We start from the raw sequence: 19,667 nt of genomic DNA on the forward strand, positions 1-19,667 counted from the left end.
ACGGATATGGATGTTAATTTTTTTCGATTTTCTCGTAAACCGTGCGGGAGCAATTAACAAAAGTTAGAAAGCAATTTAAGAGCAATGCGGATATAATTTTTTTGGCGTATAAATTTTTAAGAAATTCGAAGATCGCAGGCCAACTTCACATAGGTCGATCTCACGAAAATTCAAAACATCAAGTCGACTTAATAATTCGTTTTGAAGGATATTCATATTTTCGGTATCTGCAGTTATTTAAATCAAGAAATGTAATTAAGGTAGAGAATTTTGTTTTAGTTATAGCTGCTTCCGTTTTATTTTGTATAACAGATAACATGATACACAACATTACGAAATCAATTTGAAAATTTTCGAAATTAAAATTAGGTCACGCCACTATAACACATGGGTCTGATAGCTAAAATGAATCTAATAATCGCTACAACGTTTTTCAACCCCTTACACGTTGGTTTCTCTTATTATCCTAAAGGCAACATGGCAAATAACAAATAACTAACTATTTATACTTTATAAACAGATACTATATATATATTTACAGTATTTATAACTTGCTATTATAGAAATTATTTACTGGAAATGATATATATATAGACATTTTAATTGATATTGGAGTGTAACTAGGAGGTCGACACTTCAGTTGTTTCGGGTTGATCGGCAAAATAACGATCGACGTAATGTAGTACTTCAAATACTACCTCAACCATAATTAATACGATTATCATCCATTCTAAACGAACGTGGTGACGATCGCTAAGATGAGATGACAAAAGTTCTACTAGTTCAACGCAATGATTCAGTTTCTCGTTCATTACCTGTGGATAGAAATGATGTATATTATTGTATATAGAATATTAGTTGGATAGAAAATTGAATTTATAATACAAAGGTAATCTAATCTTTCAATTCCAATTCGTTAACAGTGGAGAAATGTTTAAAAAGTTTTATATTTAGCTGGTATGAAATTAAATTGATTGACTTTTTATTTATTACTATAATTTCACATACTCGAGTACGTTTGGAAATACTGAAATAACTGCACGTTTGTTGGAATAAATTCTCCAACTCATCTCTTTCCCAGTAAAAATCTGGAGTATCTAAAAGGTCGGAACTCAAGTTGATCATATGCCTCAGTGCAAACAATTCGCCTTGCTTCCGCAGTACTTCTTCCCTCGACATTTTTATTGGACGACCAGATTTCAAATCGTCGGTAACAAAAGCAATTGAATCCACATAACGGTCCAGTGATGCTTCCCATATTCCGAGTTTGACGGACAGTGCAATTGCATTTGAAAATGTGTATTTGTCCAAGTCATTGGCATTTGATGCCAACATGATATTTCCTTCTTTCAAATGGCTCTTCTTACTGTAATGTACACCAAAAATCACATTGCCAGGCATATTCAGCATCCATTATTTGGGACTTATACCAATAGGCAGTATAAATTCGAATAAAGATCAGCAATTAAAAGCACTTCATCCATTCTCATACCTTACCTAGATTCTGAATGCGTGTACAGCATCATTTCACTCTCTGACTGCACTAGTTTATCAGCGTAACTATGTTGTTCATAGGATTTCAAGAATCTCAGTAAATTTCCACTTTCAAGTTCCGACATATTCCAAAAAACAACAGTTCCTTCTCGGAAAAAGTAGACTTCGCGGGGCTCTGTTTCTACCTCATATTTAGCTGTTGCGTGAATCACACCTGGCATTGCTGGAATATAAAAACAAAAAAAAAATTTGAACGAACAATTACTAGTAGTCTATAGTTTAGTGTCCTCTTCCCCTGCATAGATTATTCACTTTTACGATTCCTTTATTATTTTTCTGCTGTTGCAATGTCAATAACATGTGTAAAAACACTAGAAAAATGTGGCATTGTAAATCTTACTTTATTTTTTGGTTCAGCACCATGTTTATATAACACAAAATTTGTACCTACTCCAATATACATTACGGCTAATGTATAGTAATTATGGCTAAGTAATAGTAGAAAATATCACACCATAAAGTAAATTTACACAATTTAAAAAAAATCACGGTAGAATTACAACCGATCACTCTAGATTACACTAGTCAAGAAATATATATTTTTTTTTCACTTCATACTTCTTTGGCGAGTTTTGACAATTGGCAGATTAGGAAGCGTTGGATAAAGTATCATCGAAAATATATTTTTATAAGTAGAATTTGTGGCGCAGGTATGAATTATTGTCACATTAAATACTAAATAAACCTGTTCTTTATACAAAATAATTTGAAGGTGTAAATTACAATAATTTGTTAGATTTTTATCAGTAGTCGTTCTCTTAGTTCATGACTGCTAAGTACAAAATCACGTGATAATTAACAAAGATTGTATTACATATGCGTTCCAACTAATCGGTTAAATATGGACTATCACAAGCCCCCAATCCTGATGCAACACCGCCTTCATCAGCACTGGCCAATTTTGTCCGAAGCATGTGACCAACTTGTCTGTTAATGATAATATTCTTTTCATCGCCGATCAATATACCGAATATGCCCAATTCTGAAACGACTTCCTTCAATTCCGCATCTGTATTACTTCCTGCTCGTATTTGATAGTTTCTTTGCAACGGTGGTTGGATTCTATCCATCAAGATCCATGCCGATCTCTCTTGCTTGTCCTTCATGGACTCTAGTGCCGTTTTTATTTCGTTACCGTAAATATTATTTCCACCACCTTCTCGTTGCGGTTTCAAAACAAAGCGTTCGGGATTTGCTATTCCCATATCTATTGCATTTTCTCCGTGTTCGTCAAAATCCAAAGCATAAAGACCTGGAGAATTTTGAATCAATAATAGATTAAAACGATTGATTTAGTTAACATCCTTTAAACCAATGCAGTTAATTTCATTGATCCTTCTTATTCGAAAAGATTCGTATAAGTATGCTACCTAATTTTTATAATATTTACCAGTGAATATTCCTCGGATTTGCTCAGCCGTCCCCTCATCCTTTAGAAATCTGGCAAGAACTCCAGGTTTGGCCAGAGCTTGTTGGACTTTTTTCGCACCAGCTAGATGGTATTGAATCGATGGGGATTTGATTGCCAACGATCTTTCTATAAGTAATCTTACATCCCACTCTTTTTCACTGGGATATTGACTCGGTTCATAGCCACATCTGAAGTAAACAACGGCGACGGTTTGTTCTCCAACAATCAGTTCTTTCTTCGGACTGAGACGAGCTTCAACGGCTAGCTCGGTCAGTGTCCTACGCAGCACCCTAATGCATGGGTTCAGTCTACGGATTTCAAATTCGTGAAAACGCTGATCACATATATTGTATGTGACATCTTCAATGATAAATAAAATGACAGATCTGAAAGAAGTAGGAAATGATTAATTAGACATTACATGAAAACATGAGTGAAAGAAAAAACGATTCTTGTCTCGTTTCAAAAGTATTTGCAAATATTTCTAGAAGCAACATTTTTCTTGAGTTTAGGATATTTAAAAAATTATACACTTACTTTGGATCATTGTAAATATTCCACGCGTCAATCATTCCCGTGCATAGTCCTTGGAGCGCATTATTGTCAGGCAAATTTTCTAGCTCACTTGTGCGATCAAGTTCCTGCAGAACATATTTGTGCAATTTTGTAGCGGCCGGACCAAGCCATCCAAATCCCGATGCGATCGTATTTATTTCTACTTGTTTCCAACAACAGTACGGCTTGTGATTTTGTGAGCAGCCACGTTCTTTAGGGCAACTAGTGTCGAGCATTAGATCGGACCTCAACATTCCTAACGATATTTTTTGAGTGAATCCCCCGCTGTAGACCGTTTCATAAATATCAAACAATTTCCGGGTAAAAGTATCGACTTTGATTGTTTCTTTGAGGGTTTCTTTCAGGAATTCATAGTCGTGGGCAACTCTGTGCATCAGTTCGTTTAATATTATTTGAATTTCACAAGCTCGATTAAATTCTGTCCTTGGAAATGACGACGGTATAAGAATAAATGGAGCAAACTGCAGAGTATCTCTGTTGAAATTCTTCTTTGATCGCATACAGGCTCCATTCATAAGCGACCAATCTTTTGCTTTATCAATTAATTCTTGCAGTTCTGCCTGTGGCAATGGCAGCTTGACACAAAGGCCCATACTGGGCTGATCACTCGCGTTCATACTTGCTTCTTATGTGATTCATATAATTGTGAAGTGTATGATTATCAGAAACAAAATATTTCTTATTGTCAACTCATACTAACGAGCAGCAGTCCATGGGTACCAATTCCGAGTCTCTGTTCCCAATAATATATGCTGCGAAACTTTTTCTTCTTAACCTTTTTTGAAATCAGAGTACTCACTGACGATAATTGAAAACTACATAGAATTAAGAGTATAATGTATATTGGAATGGTGATTATATTAGCATCTAAGATGTTGACCAACGAAGAATCTGAAGAGTATTACGCATGTATATTTGTAGACAATGCGAACTAACGGATCGGTATTTTTATAAATTCTGTCCAATATTTTATTCGAACAATTGCTTTTTATACATTTGATTTAAAAAGAAACCACCAAATGTACTCCGGAACAAAACCTTTGTTATATTTTATCCGCTGCTAGACTTATTGATTTTTCTCACATTACCCACAAATTAACTGTCACATAATTTTAATAGAAAGAAATTAAAGAGTTCGATAAAAATATGATCTCATATAATCATTTATCACGCAGTTCCTAATGCTTTTACATCATTCACCAGATGAAGCACTGGAACGACTGGCAGCCTGTATCCCTCAACTTGTATATATACGCAGTGATACTTAACACACGGACACACCATCAAGGCCACTCTCAGATGTGCATACATGCTTACATGAGAGAGCTGGTTGTGATCGCAGTGCTGTATCTATTACTACAGCAAGTTTGAGTCTAACCTACCCAACTCGGACACTTTGTTTAAAAAAAGGATAAATATTTGCGGGTATCATTGAATCACAGATTTTAGTGTTTCTATATATTGATTGATAAACATTCAAATATGATAATAATCTCGCTATTTTTGTTATATTCTTTAAATGATAAAAATATTTTACTACTTTTTTGACGGTAGTTTGCACCCGTGAAATTGTTGAATTATATTTGTTGAATTTAAAAAAAACATAATCACAGTATGAGAAACTTCTTTTTTTGCTTCACATTTAGTTTGAGGTGGTAGTCTGGTAACTTGGATTGGAAAAATCGTTTTTTTTTTTTTTTCTTACTTATTTCGAAAGTAAAATATATCGAGAGTACATTGGAAAACTTTAGACCGAAATTCGAGATATTAATGAAGTTGTAATGAATATTTGAGAACGTCACGTTGGATAACACAATTCCCAGATCGTAAGGCAGAAAATAAGACGGCAAGGGCTTCTAAAGTAGACAAAATGAATAAGTTGCTGAGATTGGGGACTACGAAAAAATTGCAAGCATCCCAAGCATAGACGATTAAAGTGTGCTTATCAGCTGTTTTTTTATTCGAGTCTGTTCTCGAAACTTTAAACGCGTTTCCTCGAAACAATGTTTTTTTGTCGGCCCGGGTGAAAAAAAAATTTCTATTCGACCGATTATTCTGAAATTTTTACACGTTATTCTACATGTCAGTATTTCTCGTCGAAACTTGGATCTTTTTTTTTCCATTCCGAACTTTCCATTTTACAGCCCGATTTGTGCCTGAAAAAAATCACTTTTATTTTTCGAAGTCCACCATTTTGTTATTTTCCGATAAAATTTAATAATCCTAGTTCCAACGAGAACGACAATTCTATAGATTAATAATCAATTCTTTTTTTTTTATTTCAGATGTCCTCAAGAGCCGAAATTACCGGGGCCAGCCACGTACCGTTTTTTTGAGGCATCCTCTTTGACCAATAATAATAATGATAACACGTTGAAAAATTAAGTCCTAAACATTTTTTTGTAATCTTTAGATGTGAATAAGAACATACCCAAAAAAAATAAAACCATTCAATTTTATTTTCTCATAAAAAAAAAATTCCCGATAAAGACGTAAAAAAACGTGCAAGTTACCAGAATACTACCTTATAATTAATTGATTATTTGCAATTTGGGGCTGATCAACTTTTGATAAAAACATTTTTCGAACGAGTTTTGAAATATGTTAAAATTGAATAATCGAACAGTACAGTAAATTGTTATCCGCAAGGGATTGGAATACCAAGAAAACAAAGATAAGGATTAATGCAATGATGTAATGATGATATTCTCTAACGACAAATGGCCAAAGGAAAATCCCAAAAATCCTGAAAATCCTGAGTAAAATCAAACGTATTTGTTTATTAAATATGTGAATGAAAAATATGAAGGCGATAAGATAAGATAAAGCTTAGATATTTCAATTCAGTACTGTAAACCAACTGTTATATTGCATCATGCGAAGGTGGCAATCAACAATAAATAAATAAGAGGTAAGTACGTATCATACCTCTTGACACGCTACCGATATTTGGTCAATATGTGTGAGGGAAAGCAGGGCATGTTGACAAGTAATGGAACGTGACGAAATGTACTGTTTTTCAGAGTGAATTCGCCAACTATAAGTATAAGTTTTTATTTGTAGTACTTATTGCGTTTCTGTGGATAAATCAAACCTACTTTATAAGAATTTACTGTATTTTCATCAATACACCAATGATGAGAATAATTATTTCCACAAACTACTCAAGGATAAATGGCTAGACAAAACATTACAATCGAGTCAATAACACAACTTATACAGACAGTAAGGCCCGTTCATCTTTAAACGTAACAAGTTGTCAAACTTGTCTCTTCGTAACTAATAGCAGTTTTCGTTCGAGTGAGAGAAAATAGAAATGAAAGGTTCAAGGCACCAATTTGCGCCAGGGAAGTAGAGCATAATACAGTGACGATGTAATATTACTCACATTCTGAAGATGAAGAGATCTTTTGCGGTAAGTATAAATTCTGTTTAAGTAAACCATCCGTGAGTCCTTCTAAATCATATTCATCTGCAGTGGCCAGTGACTTGACATTCCAGAACTGAACATGTTTTGAAATTAAGTATTGAAATTATCCTACAGCATGTATATCAAAGAAATATTAAGTATTGAGTAAAACTCACTCCAGGCATGTTGCTCTCTTCGTCCTCCGTTATAGATCTCTTTTTTCTCAACGGACGCTTTTTTATTTGAAGAGTGGATACGTTCTGTTGAATGCCTTGTGTTCCGTGGAATTTACTTGATGTTGTAAAAATGAATCGTCGCGGTCTAGATGCGATTGAATTTTTTGTCACAAATTTGTATTTATCGAACAAAAGAAGCTGACTGAGTTTCAAGGTAAAATTTTTCTCAGGAAGTTTAACGATTGTTACGGACAAGCTGCAAAAACCGTTGCCATTAATCATCGACAAGCCTATTCGAGGCATTGTCAACCGTTGAAAAGTGGCAAACAACATTGTTTTACTATTTTCTCACCACTTGTATTCGTGTGCGTTTTTAAAATTTCTTTCTGCTTTCTTTATTCAAACATTACGTAAAATTCTGATATCCACACCAGATATTGAAATCTTTAAAGTTCCAAAAGTTCTCCGCTTGTCGGTTACTATATGCGACAATTTTTAACACATTTTCGTTATAAATTTACCAGCCATTCTTTTCAAGAGCAAAGATAACACATGAGCTATTGGTAAAAATGCCGAACGACACGCGTGGTGATCGAAGGCATTTGGAGGGGTAAAACCGGCCTGATGCAAGGAATATCAAGAAGGCAACAGCTGATCTTGCCGTACTTCAGACCGCCGAATCCGCATAGAGAATTTTCGGTTCAATCTAAGCAATAGTAAGAGGAGATAAGATGAGGTTGACTACAGCTTTGTTCAGATTTAAACATCCGAACGGCCACATGTATCACGGGTGAGAGAAAAATCCAATATTTGTTTCATAAAAGAGAAATTCCTTGATTCTAACCTATAAACTTGCTTCCTGCGATCAATATAAGCAGTTAATTGAAAAAGTTGGCCTGTATCAACTTTCGTCTGAAAATTATTTTATAGCTTAATTGCGATGAAAAACGGTTAAGATGATTTTCAATCAGTTTTTTACTACCATAACAAATATTTCCTGCGTCATTTGTTTGAGACAAATCAGATCTAGTGATTGTATAGCTATTGAATTTGTTTGGACGAAACATTAGATTGTAGAGAAATTTATTCGTCGTTACCTGAAGAAGGAGACAGGTTTCTAAAGAATAATTTTTGTTTACAACAGCAATAATTGTTTTACAGAAAGTACCGCCTAGTAAAAGCAGTTACTAACGAAAGCTTCAGAGCTCTGCGCTGGGACTACGAAATAGAAGAACAGAATATGCTGCTACTGCGTTACCCTTACTTAACGGTTGAGCAGTCCAGTGGTCATATGAAAGATCTTAGAGCAGACCCAGTATCCAAATGGAACAAGGAAAAAAGTGAAAAATTTTCCAAAATTACCACTTTGGAAGATAGACTTATGCATTTGAAAGTGAGAGATACTTGGGATTAAAATAAACAATGTAAGGTAGTAGATTAATAACGGACAATTCTTTATTTGTTTAAATTATATAACAAATGTACATACATATAAACAATTACAGATAACGTGTATGAGATGAAGATACCTCAATTAATACATAGTTCCGTCATTGGAAATATTACTGTGCATCGTTACTTTGCTAGAATTTTCCAACCCCTTCATTATTCTTCTAAGATTTTTAATGTTGATTTCACGTAGCGTTTTACTTCGCTGTAAATGATATAATCAAGGATATTTTGAATTGATCCATAAATATAAAAGCTATATAAAAACTTTAAAATCCTACAAAAGACCAAGACTGACATTGCCAAAGGCATCTACTTAATTAACAAAATAGCACCTCTTGATTCGTCATTTGACATCGGTTGTTCTTTCAAGGTTAACTGAAATAAATTATAATTCTCCATATGCAAATCACCCTATTTCAATTCACTGGCATTACAAATGCTCTGATAACAATTGCAACGTGTATTTGTTTTAAAATAGTTTGTATGGTATACAAGAACCTTCGAAGTGATGTACTAGTTGGTTGCTTTGCATCAATATATTGCAAAACTGTTAAACTCACTATAAAACTTTTGGAACGCACTAACAATTGAAATGCAATTCGCACATTGAACCTATCAGAAGTGTACTAACGAACAAAACTCTTAAGAAAACGCAAACACCTGGAGTAATTACTGATTTGTTTACAGTATTGTGCACGTTTTATACAGTTTTGGATTCTATATAGTTTAGGATGTACTATTGTGTACGTGTGGTAATCTCTCCTCGACATATTTCCAGTACCCAACCCATTCCTAGAATGTTATAAGTACCCGTAAGCGTGAAAAAAATAATAGAATAAATTAACAATCTATGATAATTAACATTAAGTACTTAATAAAAATATAGTCAAGGTAAGTGACATCAACATATTTCTAGACTTACAGAAACTGTGAAAACCTATCTAGAAATGAGGCACCGATTCAATATTTTCGATCACTTTGATTATGACATACAATGGATACCTTATTACAAAATAAACGTTTTAGTTTACTTTCAACAATTCTTGGACATTTCAATTTAGATAACAACCACTTTTCATATCAAACACTTGATAGTTTCAACTAATAATACACCAGGAATTTATTTTCAAAATAAAAATCTGTTTTATAACTTGAGGCAAGTATTGATTTTTGTTGCATGGCTGTTGACCAGATTCGGAAAGCAGACATTGCGTGTGTTAACGCTGTACTTATCATAAAGAACTTCTTGAACATACAAAAAATCTGTATTGTATATGAGAAATTGGAGGATAACAGCCTTTAAGTATCCATCTAAAAAGAAAGGACTTACGCGACCTGACCTGAGTATATTGGTCCCTGTTTACGTTGTGACTATAATTTCATAGATATATAACCAAAAGTTAATACTGATTATAATACATATCTCAAACAATTACCAGCTTTCAAGGTTTATATATTGAAAGTATAATTATTTCGGCACCATTCTTATTGAAAACTCTTAGTGCTGTGAAAAGAAAAAACTGCCAAAAGTCAGATATAATGTAGTTTGCTATAGAAAATCACAAATCTTTTTCCATGCTCTGCAATAATTTGTAAATTTTATTGCCGAAGATAAATTTAACGCTGAATAAAGCAAATATTCTGTACCTTCAGACAGTTTTTATTGTGCAGCATATAAGTAACTGTCTCGTTATCTATGTTATGTGCCATTAACAAATTTGTATATTATATATATTACTTTCTGGTTTATTAGACAAGTGAATGATAAAAATCTTTTGAAAATTAAATTCTTACGACTTAATGTCTGGTGTAGAGACTGCTGTAAGCAAGTCTTGGGGTTTGTGAGGCATCCAACCCAGTGGATCTCTTTCCACTTCTTCTTGAGTCAACTCTCTTCCTTCGTACAGCAAATTGGCAAAATCCGCTACAATGGGATCTCTTCCCGAACTACTCATTGAAATGACTTTGCCATCCTTGAAATAATAGGCAAAGAACTTGAAGTCCTCAAGAGATCCAACAATTTTCACCCCAGTTGCTCTGCCATATCCTGTACAATCATTCATTTCAATACATGAAGTGTTTAATAATTACTTGCCAGCGATCTGTGTATTTTCAAGAAAGTTTTGAATACGTGAGCAAAAAAATGATAATCTGAATTAAGGCTTACCTGCATATCTGTAACTTTTCCCAAATAGCATGGTCCAGAAGAAAGGCACTGCTTTCAAAGGTGTTTCTTTTCCAGCTATATTCAGAGCAGCAATTCTTCCGTGGTAGTGAGCTAGGCCATAATGTCCTATTGCTGCTGGCATATTTCCAGAGCTATATACAGGGGCGTATGCAATGTCACCACCAGCATACACATTGTCCACATTTGTTTTAAGGAACTGTAAAAAGATAAATCATTCCGTTAAACGAGCACATTGCACACCACGTGTGGAAAACCTGTGGAGGACTGTTGTATCAAGTTAATTTACTCACAAGATACTCTAGTTAATTGATAGCGTGGTCTTAATCTGATGATAAATATATATTTGGTAAGTGGTATGATATTGTGAATAATTACTTGGCGGAATTTCATATACCCTTTTCAATTCGAAGCTATCGGTATGTTAATTCTTAATTTTACCTTGTTTACCACCACAGTTCCATTTTGACGCATCTCGACTTTCTTCATCACGACATCTTTCTAATTATTAAAATAATTACACGATATCGTTTTGCCAAAAAGTTTTGCTAGTTTAATATACCTGTGGAATTTCTTCATCTAGGAGTGTCTCCTCGGTTTTAACTTCAGGACCTTTTATTTTACCCTGGTAGGACAATCTTTAATAACGTCTAACAGCAAATGTTAATATTCTGTGAAAATTTAAACTATGAATGTAGGCCAAAGATACTGGTTTTTGCAAATTGGCCAACGAAAGTAAAACTTCTGTGCGCTTGACTTGCTTGTACTTTCTCTGATGTCCCATTTTTATAGTCACTGCAGATGAGCTAACTCAGCTTTCAAAAAAACTATTAATTATAGACTAGTCTGGGGATACTGAGTCTTTAGTTGGAAAAATTGTTATGAAAACAAAAAAAAAATATTTATGATTCTAAAATATGTTTAAGATTATGGCCATACGATTAGTCAACAGTAATCTTCTACCCTATTACACTGACCTTTTGCAGTTTCTCAACAATCTTCACACCTTTTTCCTAATACATTATGTCGTTAATAGATGATAGTTTGTAGAGTTTCTAGATCAGTTAAATGTAATAAGCAGCTCTTTACCTCAACTTTTTTTTTTGTCTTTACTCTTTTCTTACTCTTCGAACCTTTGTTGTCCTTGGCATTTGTTTTACCCGTCAATTTTTCTTCCTCGTCTATCTTATACATAACAAGAGATTAAGTTACGCTTTTGTTCAATAATACAGTACCCTGTCCGTGACTATGCTACCGTCTGCAAGCCGTTGCAACTGCGTCTCCTTTAGCCATTCTGTATTAAGTGTAGAACCAACTCCCAGAATAGCAATGTCGCATTCAAGGAATGTCCCGTCCAGTAATTCAACTTGTTGAAGAGATGAACCGCCATTGTTGGATAAGAAACGAGCGATGCCGTTCTCCAGCATGAAGCGTACACCTTAGAAGTAAAAGTAATAACTAACTGAGTTCAATTGAGTTGCTATTTGTCTGTTAAGTGTAAGTGAAAAATCTTACCTTTAGCTTCAAATTCTCTTTTAATTCTGTCTCCGATTTCTTGTCCAAAAACAGCTTTGAAAGGGACACTAGCTCGACCGACGACTGTAACCGAAGCACACTTGCCAACACAATAGGCAGCTGCTTCCATGCCAATGAAACCAAGTCCCAGAAGCACGACATGCTTCTCAGGAGAAAGTTGGGCGAAAATTGCAGCACTGTCTGCATGATTCCGCATAACGAAAATATTTGCCAGATTGATACCCGGCAGATCGGGTAACTTTGGTTTGCTTCCCGTCGCAACAAACAAATAATCATACCTCAAATCTTCGTTAGTGTTTAGCTTAACGGTCTTTGCGTTGGTATTCAAGCCTGAAAGTGATTAAATGAACAAATAATTATGTGAAAATAATGACCTATGATTTCCTCACCATTTTTTCTTTGATTTTCTGTATTTACTAGTTCTTTTGGAAACATATATATGAGATTTTTTTAATTTAATTTTTTTATTTCTCAAATAATTGCTGTGAACTTTGGAATAAAATAATACTAATCTAACGTTTTGCCCAGCTGCATATTAAAGAAGAAGATATATTAGTTATTTCACATACCTATAACTTCTTTACCAAGTAAAGTTTCAATGTTATGTTCATTATAGAAGAATTGGGACCGGAGTAAAATCTTTCCTACATCAACATCCATCGCCTTGGAGAGTTTTGGCCTGTCATATGGCAAAGCAGATTCTTTGCAAACCATGACAATGCGTCCAGTGAACCCTTCTTGTCGCAAAGTTTCGGCGCAAGTTGCTGCAGCTGGACCACCTCCAGCGATTACAACAGTTGTTTGATTGTCAGTCCTGAGTGCACTCATCTCCCTAGTCCGCTTATTTGTTTCCAGTTCCTTACGTTTGGCACGCACTTTTATGCCACCATTTTGATCTACAGAAACCTGAAAGTATGTTTTTGATGGATGAGATGGTGAATGTCAATTTGTCAATTGACCAAATTTTTCTATCCTTGAGTAACTCCATTCACCTTGTAGCACGGTAGAGAGTCCAGGCCAGGATAGTCTTCTATGTCTCCTGTCTTTATGTTGAAGCATGCTCCGTGCCACGGACATCTTACTCGACCCTCACCCAGGGCGCCAGTGGCTAAAGGCGCTCCATAATGGGAGCACTTCCATCCTAAGGCGTGGAGCTCTCCGTCTTGCTTGATCAGTAAAATTTTACCACCATCTTCGCCCAAAGGCAATGATTTCATCTCGTTATCCTTGATTTCATTCTCATTGCAGACAACTGCTTCAATGTAGTCTGAACTCTCCGGTTGACCTATTGAGTACATCAAAAATAGTTATTGCTTGACAGTTGAATAATTTTTCGAGAAAATTACGAGTGAGTTAGGTTTTTGGTACAATTTAAAACTAATTATAATGACACGTTATTAAGAACACATTGAAGGCAGTTCCTAAGTGAGGTTAAGATGTGTTTTAGTATACAATTAAAATTCGTTCAGCATGTGAACATTTCGTCTTTGAAAGGTCTCGACTCACAGAAGCAACAGCAGTTTGCTACGTTATATAAATTATAGGGATTTGGTGGCTTAGGCTTGTTGCACTGAGAACAATTTTCACTTTGCCCAGGCTCATTTTCCTCAGACTTTTTGTCACTCATTTTCGGTAGAGACAACGATATTTGGCTACCGAGATACGGGATGTTAAATTGTCGCAACACGACGATTTGATGTAAAAAAATAAAAACAACAGGCAATAAGTTGGTTTCACAGAATAAGACGATAACTATATTTGGAATATGATGTCGAATACGTTGCCAATTAACGAAAATTGGGACCGAGATGTCATTTCACTCGCAACATGGAGATCGAACGTTTATCAGTTGTCGATGTTTATCAGCTATTCTTTGCAATAATCAACCTGGAATTTGAAAGTAAACCGCGGTTCTGCGCGTTTGGAGACTTGAGACGTTATAATAGTTGCATCATGACGTATAGATCAGTGGAAATACGGCTGATTACAGATTAGTTATTGTCTTGTGTAGCTTACTTCCTTCTGTCGATGACATGATTTCAACGATCTCACGAAGAACAGCTTCAATATTCTTAACTTTCAGTAGAATGCGGCGAGAAATCCACGCGTGCTTAGCAAGGCCGACCGACCGGCAGACGGAGATTCGACTCGACTCAAATCAATATACCGCGGTCAATGCGCCGTTGATAATTAAATTATAAAGGGTTTCAGCTGTGCTCTGACAACTTTTATACCTAATTAATGGCCTATATACCTTTCTTTGGCGGCAATGTTTCCCCACCACGTTTTGCCTTGTTAGGTGAAAAGCTTTTTCCACTCCTTCCACCCATCTTCCGTCGCAGATATTATTTATTGCGTTTTACTCTGTTTATTTTTGTTGTTTGCCGGCACCCGGCTATGAGATACGCTGAAAAAGGACAGTATATATGTTAACTGTGGTTATTTCAAATATATTCACATGTAAATAATAAATATATAGGATACCACAAAGCTATGATTTACACAATGGAAATTTTTATCATTGTGTATCGTGCATCAGCTTATGTATTATCGGTCGATTTAGATTGTTTGTATGTGGCGTACATCCAGGACGGAGGCGACATAACATTTTCATGTTATTCTGTTATTATAGATTTTTATTCTAATCAACCATAGGTCATTGCTACTGTGAAATGGTTTTGTGGTTTTAGTCTAGTTAATAATATGTTTACCGGAAGTCAGACCTACACCACATCCCTTTTACATACTTATGTCGCAATAATATTCAGACGATGTATGACAGATATTAAAATTAGAAAAGAAGTCAATCTCACACCGACGACGCCCAAGAGTCTACCTCACTTCTTAAGAAAGACAATTTACGTCAGACACAGTTATAATATGTTCTGGTAAATCTTTGCAACTTTTCAAATGAATATGAAAAAATGTTATTCAAACCGCGTATGTAATGATTCGCACCGCTTTCAAAAGCCTATAATTGTTACGTTGGTACAGTATTCATCGAAGCGCCTCAAAAATAGAAATTTTTCGTTTTCTCATCACTCGACACATGTCCTTTATCTGTTAATTCAATATCGAAATAATTTTCAAAGATATTCAGAAGTCAGAACTTTTCCCGTGAAAGTATTTGTATATTATAGACACGACAAGGTGATCAGCTTGATCTACGCCAGTAAGAGTTTATCGTATAAACATCTCTCTGATATAATCCTTTATTTACAAACGAAATTCGCGACAATACTGGAAATTCGGTTTACTTGCCATGGAATAATATATTTTTTTGATTACAGTATTGGCAGAAAAAATAATATACATAAATTTATAAGCTTCAGCCGTTTAATTTTCTTATATCATCATTTATGTCCATATTCCCACTTACTTTCCCTGTGGTTTACGTTTACGTGAAACGAAGTGAAACACTCGATGTTAATAATTTTTAAATGGTAAGATTATCGCGTATTGTAGTAAAAAAATAACACTTTTTATTTATTCTAGACGCGAACATAATCCGGTGGGGCCTTGTAAGAAGTAATTAAGCCCACCTGTTACACCGTTCGTTACTTGAGGCAGAATGAAGCTGTGCCAAATCTCAGCTTCCTCGAAAGTGAATGGATAACGAACGTGTCCTTGATTGTGCTGTGAAATTCAATCATGGCATCCACTCTACACCAATCACCACGCTATTTTTTATCGCCATCTAGGTATGGGAAAGAAATCTCATTACGACCCAATTAGCCATATATCACCATAAACAAATATCTACACAGGATTGCGATAAAGATTCGAGTCTTTTTTTTTTGTATTACACTTTTGGATTAGGTTTTAAAAATGCCGTGTGAGGATTATCGGTATAAGATTCACCCGCGAACTCAAGCTGCCACGTCAATCGCGAAAACGAACGACTGTAATTACTATATTATTTACAAATGGAAAAATATTTTGTGTTGCAGTAAAATTTTAAATAGTTTATATATTATACTTTGTACTATTACGTATTTATTCAAAATTACCCGAGATGGATACGATCGACTCATCGTACATGAAAATTAACGCTTATCTAATCAGTAATGATATACGGATATATGAATGATATGCTACAGGGATTTACATGCACCTGTGTCTGTCTGATTGTAAGAACAACTGATTCATTCTATATCAACGATGTCATCCGCTACAGATACATATGTATGTAATATCTGATCTCGGCCGATACGCAAAATATGTATAACATTCCCATATATTCAGCGTACGCAGCAAACGATTATTTAAATAATATTAACGAATGTTCAAACTTGAGTTATAGTTTAAGTGCAGAATGTGACTCGTCGTAAAGCAATTTCTTATTGATCGAGCTAGAATGTAGGGCAATGTTACTCGTGAAGGTCCGATGTAAAAGTTTAATCGATCATTATAGAGCGTGGAATAAACTTACAAATAATCTATAGTGTGACGTGTTTAATGGCACAGTATTTAGGTTTGTTGTAAGAGGATCTGATATTTTATATACAATAGTTACTGGATGGGTTTTTATTGTCTTTGTTAACATATCCAACGTGATAAGCTTGTGAAAGAAGTCTTGATGCGAAAAAAACTTGCGGAGATATTTGAAAATTAGAAAGTACTATTTCGAAGTTATTCGAAAAGAAGTCATCTTCGTAGGCTGCACAAGGCAACGACCGCAATGTTATTAGCAACGTTTACTGCATTTCTAACATTAAATGCCAGAATTAGATTTGTCTGACGAAACCATCCATTCGAATTTCGTGCCAGCCAACAGATGTCGCCAACGTTTGACGAGAATATCAGGTGTAAGGAGTTGTGTGTGAATTTGTATATGTGCGTGCGTGCGTCGTAAGAGGGACACAAGCCGTCCGCTGTCAAAATAGTATTTATTTAGATCTGTAAAAATGTCAAGTTTGTACGAGCAAATAAAAATGCTGTACGATCAAGAGTTGTATTCAAATGTGATCACTCTAGTGAGTACGAGTTGTGACTCGATGTTGAATTATTGAAACTAACCTATGATACAGAAAATTTATGCCGAGAAAGAATTTGTCAGTGTAAAGAAAATGCACGAGGATAACGTTCGGTTCTTATATTTAATTTTTTTTAGGCAAATTTCATTTTATCGCTGAGCGATCACAACAGCGAGCTTCTTCCACCGCAGGCAAAATTCTTAACGTATGTCCATTGTGCCGATTCGTACTTTCATCTTTCCAAGTATCGCAAGGCTGAATCGTTGTACAAAAAGTCCTTGCAGTTTCGTAAATGCCTTTTGAAATCTAAAGGCGCTACCAAACCGCCATCTGAAGGACAGAAAGAACTCATGTCAGACATAGACATCAAATATCAAATACATTTGTGCCTGGTCAAGCTCAAAAATACTCAAGAAGCCTTGCAAGTACTTCAGGGAATACCTGGCAAACAAAGATCCGCAAAAGTGAGTTATTTGTTTATCCTTCAAAGAATAGAAATTTTGCGCTATCATTTATGTTCCGAAAATAAATTTTCAGGTGAACATGGCTCTAGCAAAAATGTTCCAAGAACAAGGAATGGAAAGATCAGCAATTACAACATACAAGGAGGTTTTACGAGAATGTCCATTGGCTCTTAATGCAGTAGAAGGACTCCTTGCTTTGGGTGTAAAAGGGATCGAAGTAAATTCCATGATTGTTAATTCTATAACCAATTCACCGAGTCTGGATTGGTTGAACATGTGGATTAAAGGACACGCACATATTCACAATCGTGAATACAGTCATGCAATCACAGCATTCAGGTCACTGGACAATGCCAATTACCTTAGAGACAATGTTACTTTATTGATAACAATGGGCGAATGTTACTACTCTGCTGGTGACGACAAAAATGCCTTGACATGTTTGCGACGGGCCAGAACTATAGAACCTGATTTGACGAAAGGGTTTGTAAAAATTCGTTTCTGGATTCTAATGATACGCATTCAATAATAAGCTTGACTTGTTTTATATCGTGTATTTTTTTTAGCCTGGACATATACGCCGCAGTGTTGTATAAGACGCAAAATACCAAGGAACTTGAGAAATTAATCCCAGCTATTACACAGACTTCCGAATACACGGCTGAACAGTACATAGCTATGGCCTATGCCTTGTATGCTGCACGAAAATTTAGCAGAGCAAGTACCCTGATTGTTCAAGCGATAAACCTGAGCCCCTATAGTATCGAAGCAATTATATTATGGGGAAATATCCTTATCGATCAAAAAAAATATCAGGAGGCATTGCACCATTTTAGAAAAGCTGCTCTACTCAAGCCACATAGATACGAACCACATAAAGGACTCGTTGATTGTTATGTTGGAATGCACAGGCTTAGGGAAGCATTGAATATCGCCAGTACAGGCTGCAAATTATTGGGACACACGCCTCGCGCTTTGACGGTAAGCCATTAGTACATTAATAAACTGTTTGTTTTAACAACAGTTTTTACGGTTCATCTTGATAACTTCTTATGTAAAAATATCATGTTCCAGCTTTATTCGTCGGTTTTGATGAAGGACCCTGTATCAGTTGGCAAAGCGAAAAACTTGTTGGAAAAAGCATTGAGTCAAGAGGAGTCATATTTGCCAGCTGTTTATTTGTTGGCTGAAATATACGAACAGGAGATGAACTTAGAAGCTGCTATTGAATTACTTGAGAGACAAGTAGAAATATTACCTACTTCTAAATTCCATCAGATGTTGGGTGATTTGTGGGCTAGAATTCATAATCAAGAAAAAGCATTGGATCATTACGCCATCGCCTTGAAGTAAGGATGCAGTTTCAGTTTTACAGTGTGATGATATTTTAATCTGTACTGTTACTAACCAATTTTGTTTATCCTATTTGTTTACAGTTTAGATCCATGCAATCGACGGGCTCTGGAAGGGCTTCATCGGTTAGACAGTACTTCAACGAAATTGGAATCGACTTATTATATGACTGTAGGTGACGAACATGCAGATACAACTTATGATGTAGGAGATGGTTTGCCAGATACCGACAACGACGAGGGTGCTGACGAAAGTGAAACAGAAGCTGTTTGGTCTGACATGGATCTGGAAGCGAATAGTCAATAGGGTAACTTACAATTAGAGTGTTTGAAAGTAGTTTGCTACTGAAACTAAAGAGTATTTTTCATCTTGGCGGCAATGATTTCCCTCTGATATCATATAACGATGAAATTGTGAGTTCTTTATCAGAGGAATCGTCATCCCGCACGACAGTACTCCCCGGAAATTTTTATTCCATATTTCTTCAAAGACTGTTGAATTTCAACTGTGACTGATGATATTTTTTAAATCATAATAATGCGTGCATTGTTCTAAATGTATAAAATTGTTTATGT

At 35.3% G+C, this 19,667-nt stretch overlaps 5 protein-coding genes across 10 annotated transcripts; 2 read left to right on the forward strand and 3 right to left on the reverse strand.

Moving 5' to 3' along the window:
- Positions 1-359: 359 nt before the first annotated feature.
- On the reverse strand, positions 360-7,459 carry LOC124407185 (required for meiotic nuclear division protein 1 homolog). The gene is made up of 5 exons (XM_046883057.1): positions 7,127-7,459; positions 6,930-7,044; positions 1,498-1,717; positions 1,009-1,366; positions 360-815 (listed from the first exon to the last, which is right to left on the reverse strand). Exons 1-5 carry the CDS (start codon positions 7,457-7,459, stop codon positions 621-623), a joined length of 1,221 nt encoding a protein of 406 aa, XP_046739013.1. The 3' UTR covers positions 360-620.
- LOC124407184 (glutathione synthetase-like) lies at positions 2,075-4,264 on the reverse strand. Its single transcript, XM_046883056.1, has 3 exons — positions 3,503-4,264; positions 2,945-3,351; positions 2,075-2,806 (listed from the first exon to the last, which is right to left on the reverse strand). Exons 1-3 carry the CDS (start codon positions 4,156-4,158, stop codon positions 2,382-2,384), a joined length of 1,488 nt encoding a protein of 495 aa, XP_046739012.1. The 5' UTR covers positions 4,159-4,264; the 3' UTR covers positions 2,075-2,381.
- Positions 7,460-7,738: 279 nt separating the features above from the next.
- On the forward strand, positions 7,739-8,686 carry LOC124407187 (ribosomal protein 63, mitochondrial). The gene is made up of 2 exons (XM_046883060.1): positions 7,739-7,916; positions 8,288-8,686. Exons 1-2 carry the CDS (start codon positions 7,858-7,860, stop codon positions 8,538-8,540), a joined length of 312 nt encoding a protein of 103 aa, XP_046739016.1. The 5' UTR covers positions 7,739-7,857; the 3' UTR covers positions 8,541-8,686.
- On the reverse strand, positions 8,560-15,965 carry LOC124407181 (apoptosis-inducing factor 3). Of its 5 annotated transcripts, none has more exons than XM_046883050.1 (9): positions 15,842-15,965; positions 14,554-14,706; positions 13,292-13,584; positions 12,869-13,205; positions 12,279-12,629; positions 11,999-12,201; positions 10,746-10,962; positions 10,373-10,625; positions 8,560-9,370 (listed from the first exon to the last, which is right to left on the reverse strand). In XM_046883050.1, exons 2-9 carry the CDS (start codon positions 14,627-14,629, stop codon positions 9,205-9,207), a joined length of 1,896 nt encoding a protein of 631 aa, XP_046739006.1. In that variant the 5' UTR covers positions 14,630-14,706; positions 15,842-15,965; the 3' UTR covers positions 8,560-9,204. The 5 variants fall into 5 exon arrangements, with proteins under 5 accessions (XP_046739006.1, XP_046739004.1, XP_046739007.1 ...); XM_046883048.1 differs by lacking the exon at positions 15,842-15,965 and adding an exon at positions 15,679-15,769; XM_046883051.1 differs by lacking the exon at positions 15,842-15,965 and adding an exon at positions 15,258-15,275.
- Positions 15,884-19,505, forward strand: LOC124407183 (anaphase-promoting complex subunit 7). Of its 2 annotated transcripts, none has more exons than XM_046883055.1 (6): positions 15,884-16,000; positions 17,413-17,739; positions 17,813-18,222; positions 18,306-18,720; positions 18,814-19,088; positions 19,176-19,505. In XM_046883055.1, the coding sequence occupies exons 2-6, from the start codon at positions 17,626-17,628 to the stop codon at positions 19,396-19,398; spliced, it is 1,437 nt and encodes a 478-aa protein (XP_046739011.1). In that variant the 5' UTR covers positions 15,884-16,000; positions 17,413-17,625; the 3' UTR covers positions 19,399-19,505. The 2 variants fall into 2 exon arrangements, with proteins under 2 accessions (XP_046739011.1, XP_046739010.1); XM_046883054.1 differs by lacking the exon at positions 15,884-16,000 and adding an exon at positions 17,129-17,275.
- Positions 19,506-19,667: the final 162 nt, after the last annotated feature.

This window comes from Diprion similis, chromosome 6, assembly GCF_021155765.1.
Source record: "Diprion similis isolate iyDipSimi1 chromosome 6, iyDipSimi1.1, whole genome shotgun sequence".
Lineage (NCBI taxonomy): Eukaryota > Metazoa > Arthropoda > Insecta > Hymenoptera > Diprionidae > Diprion > Diprion similis.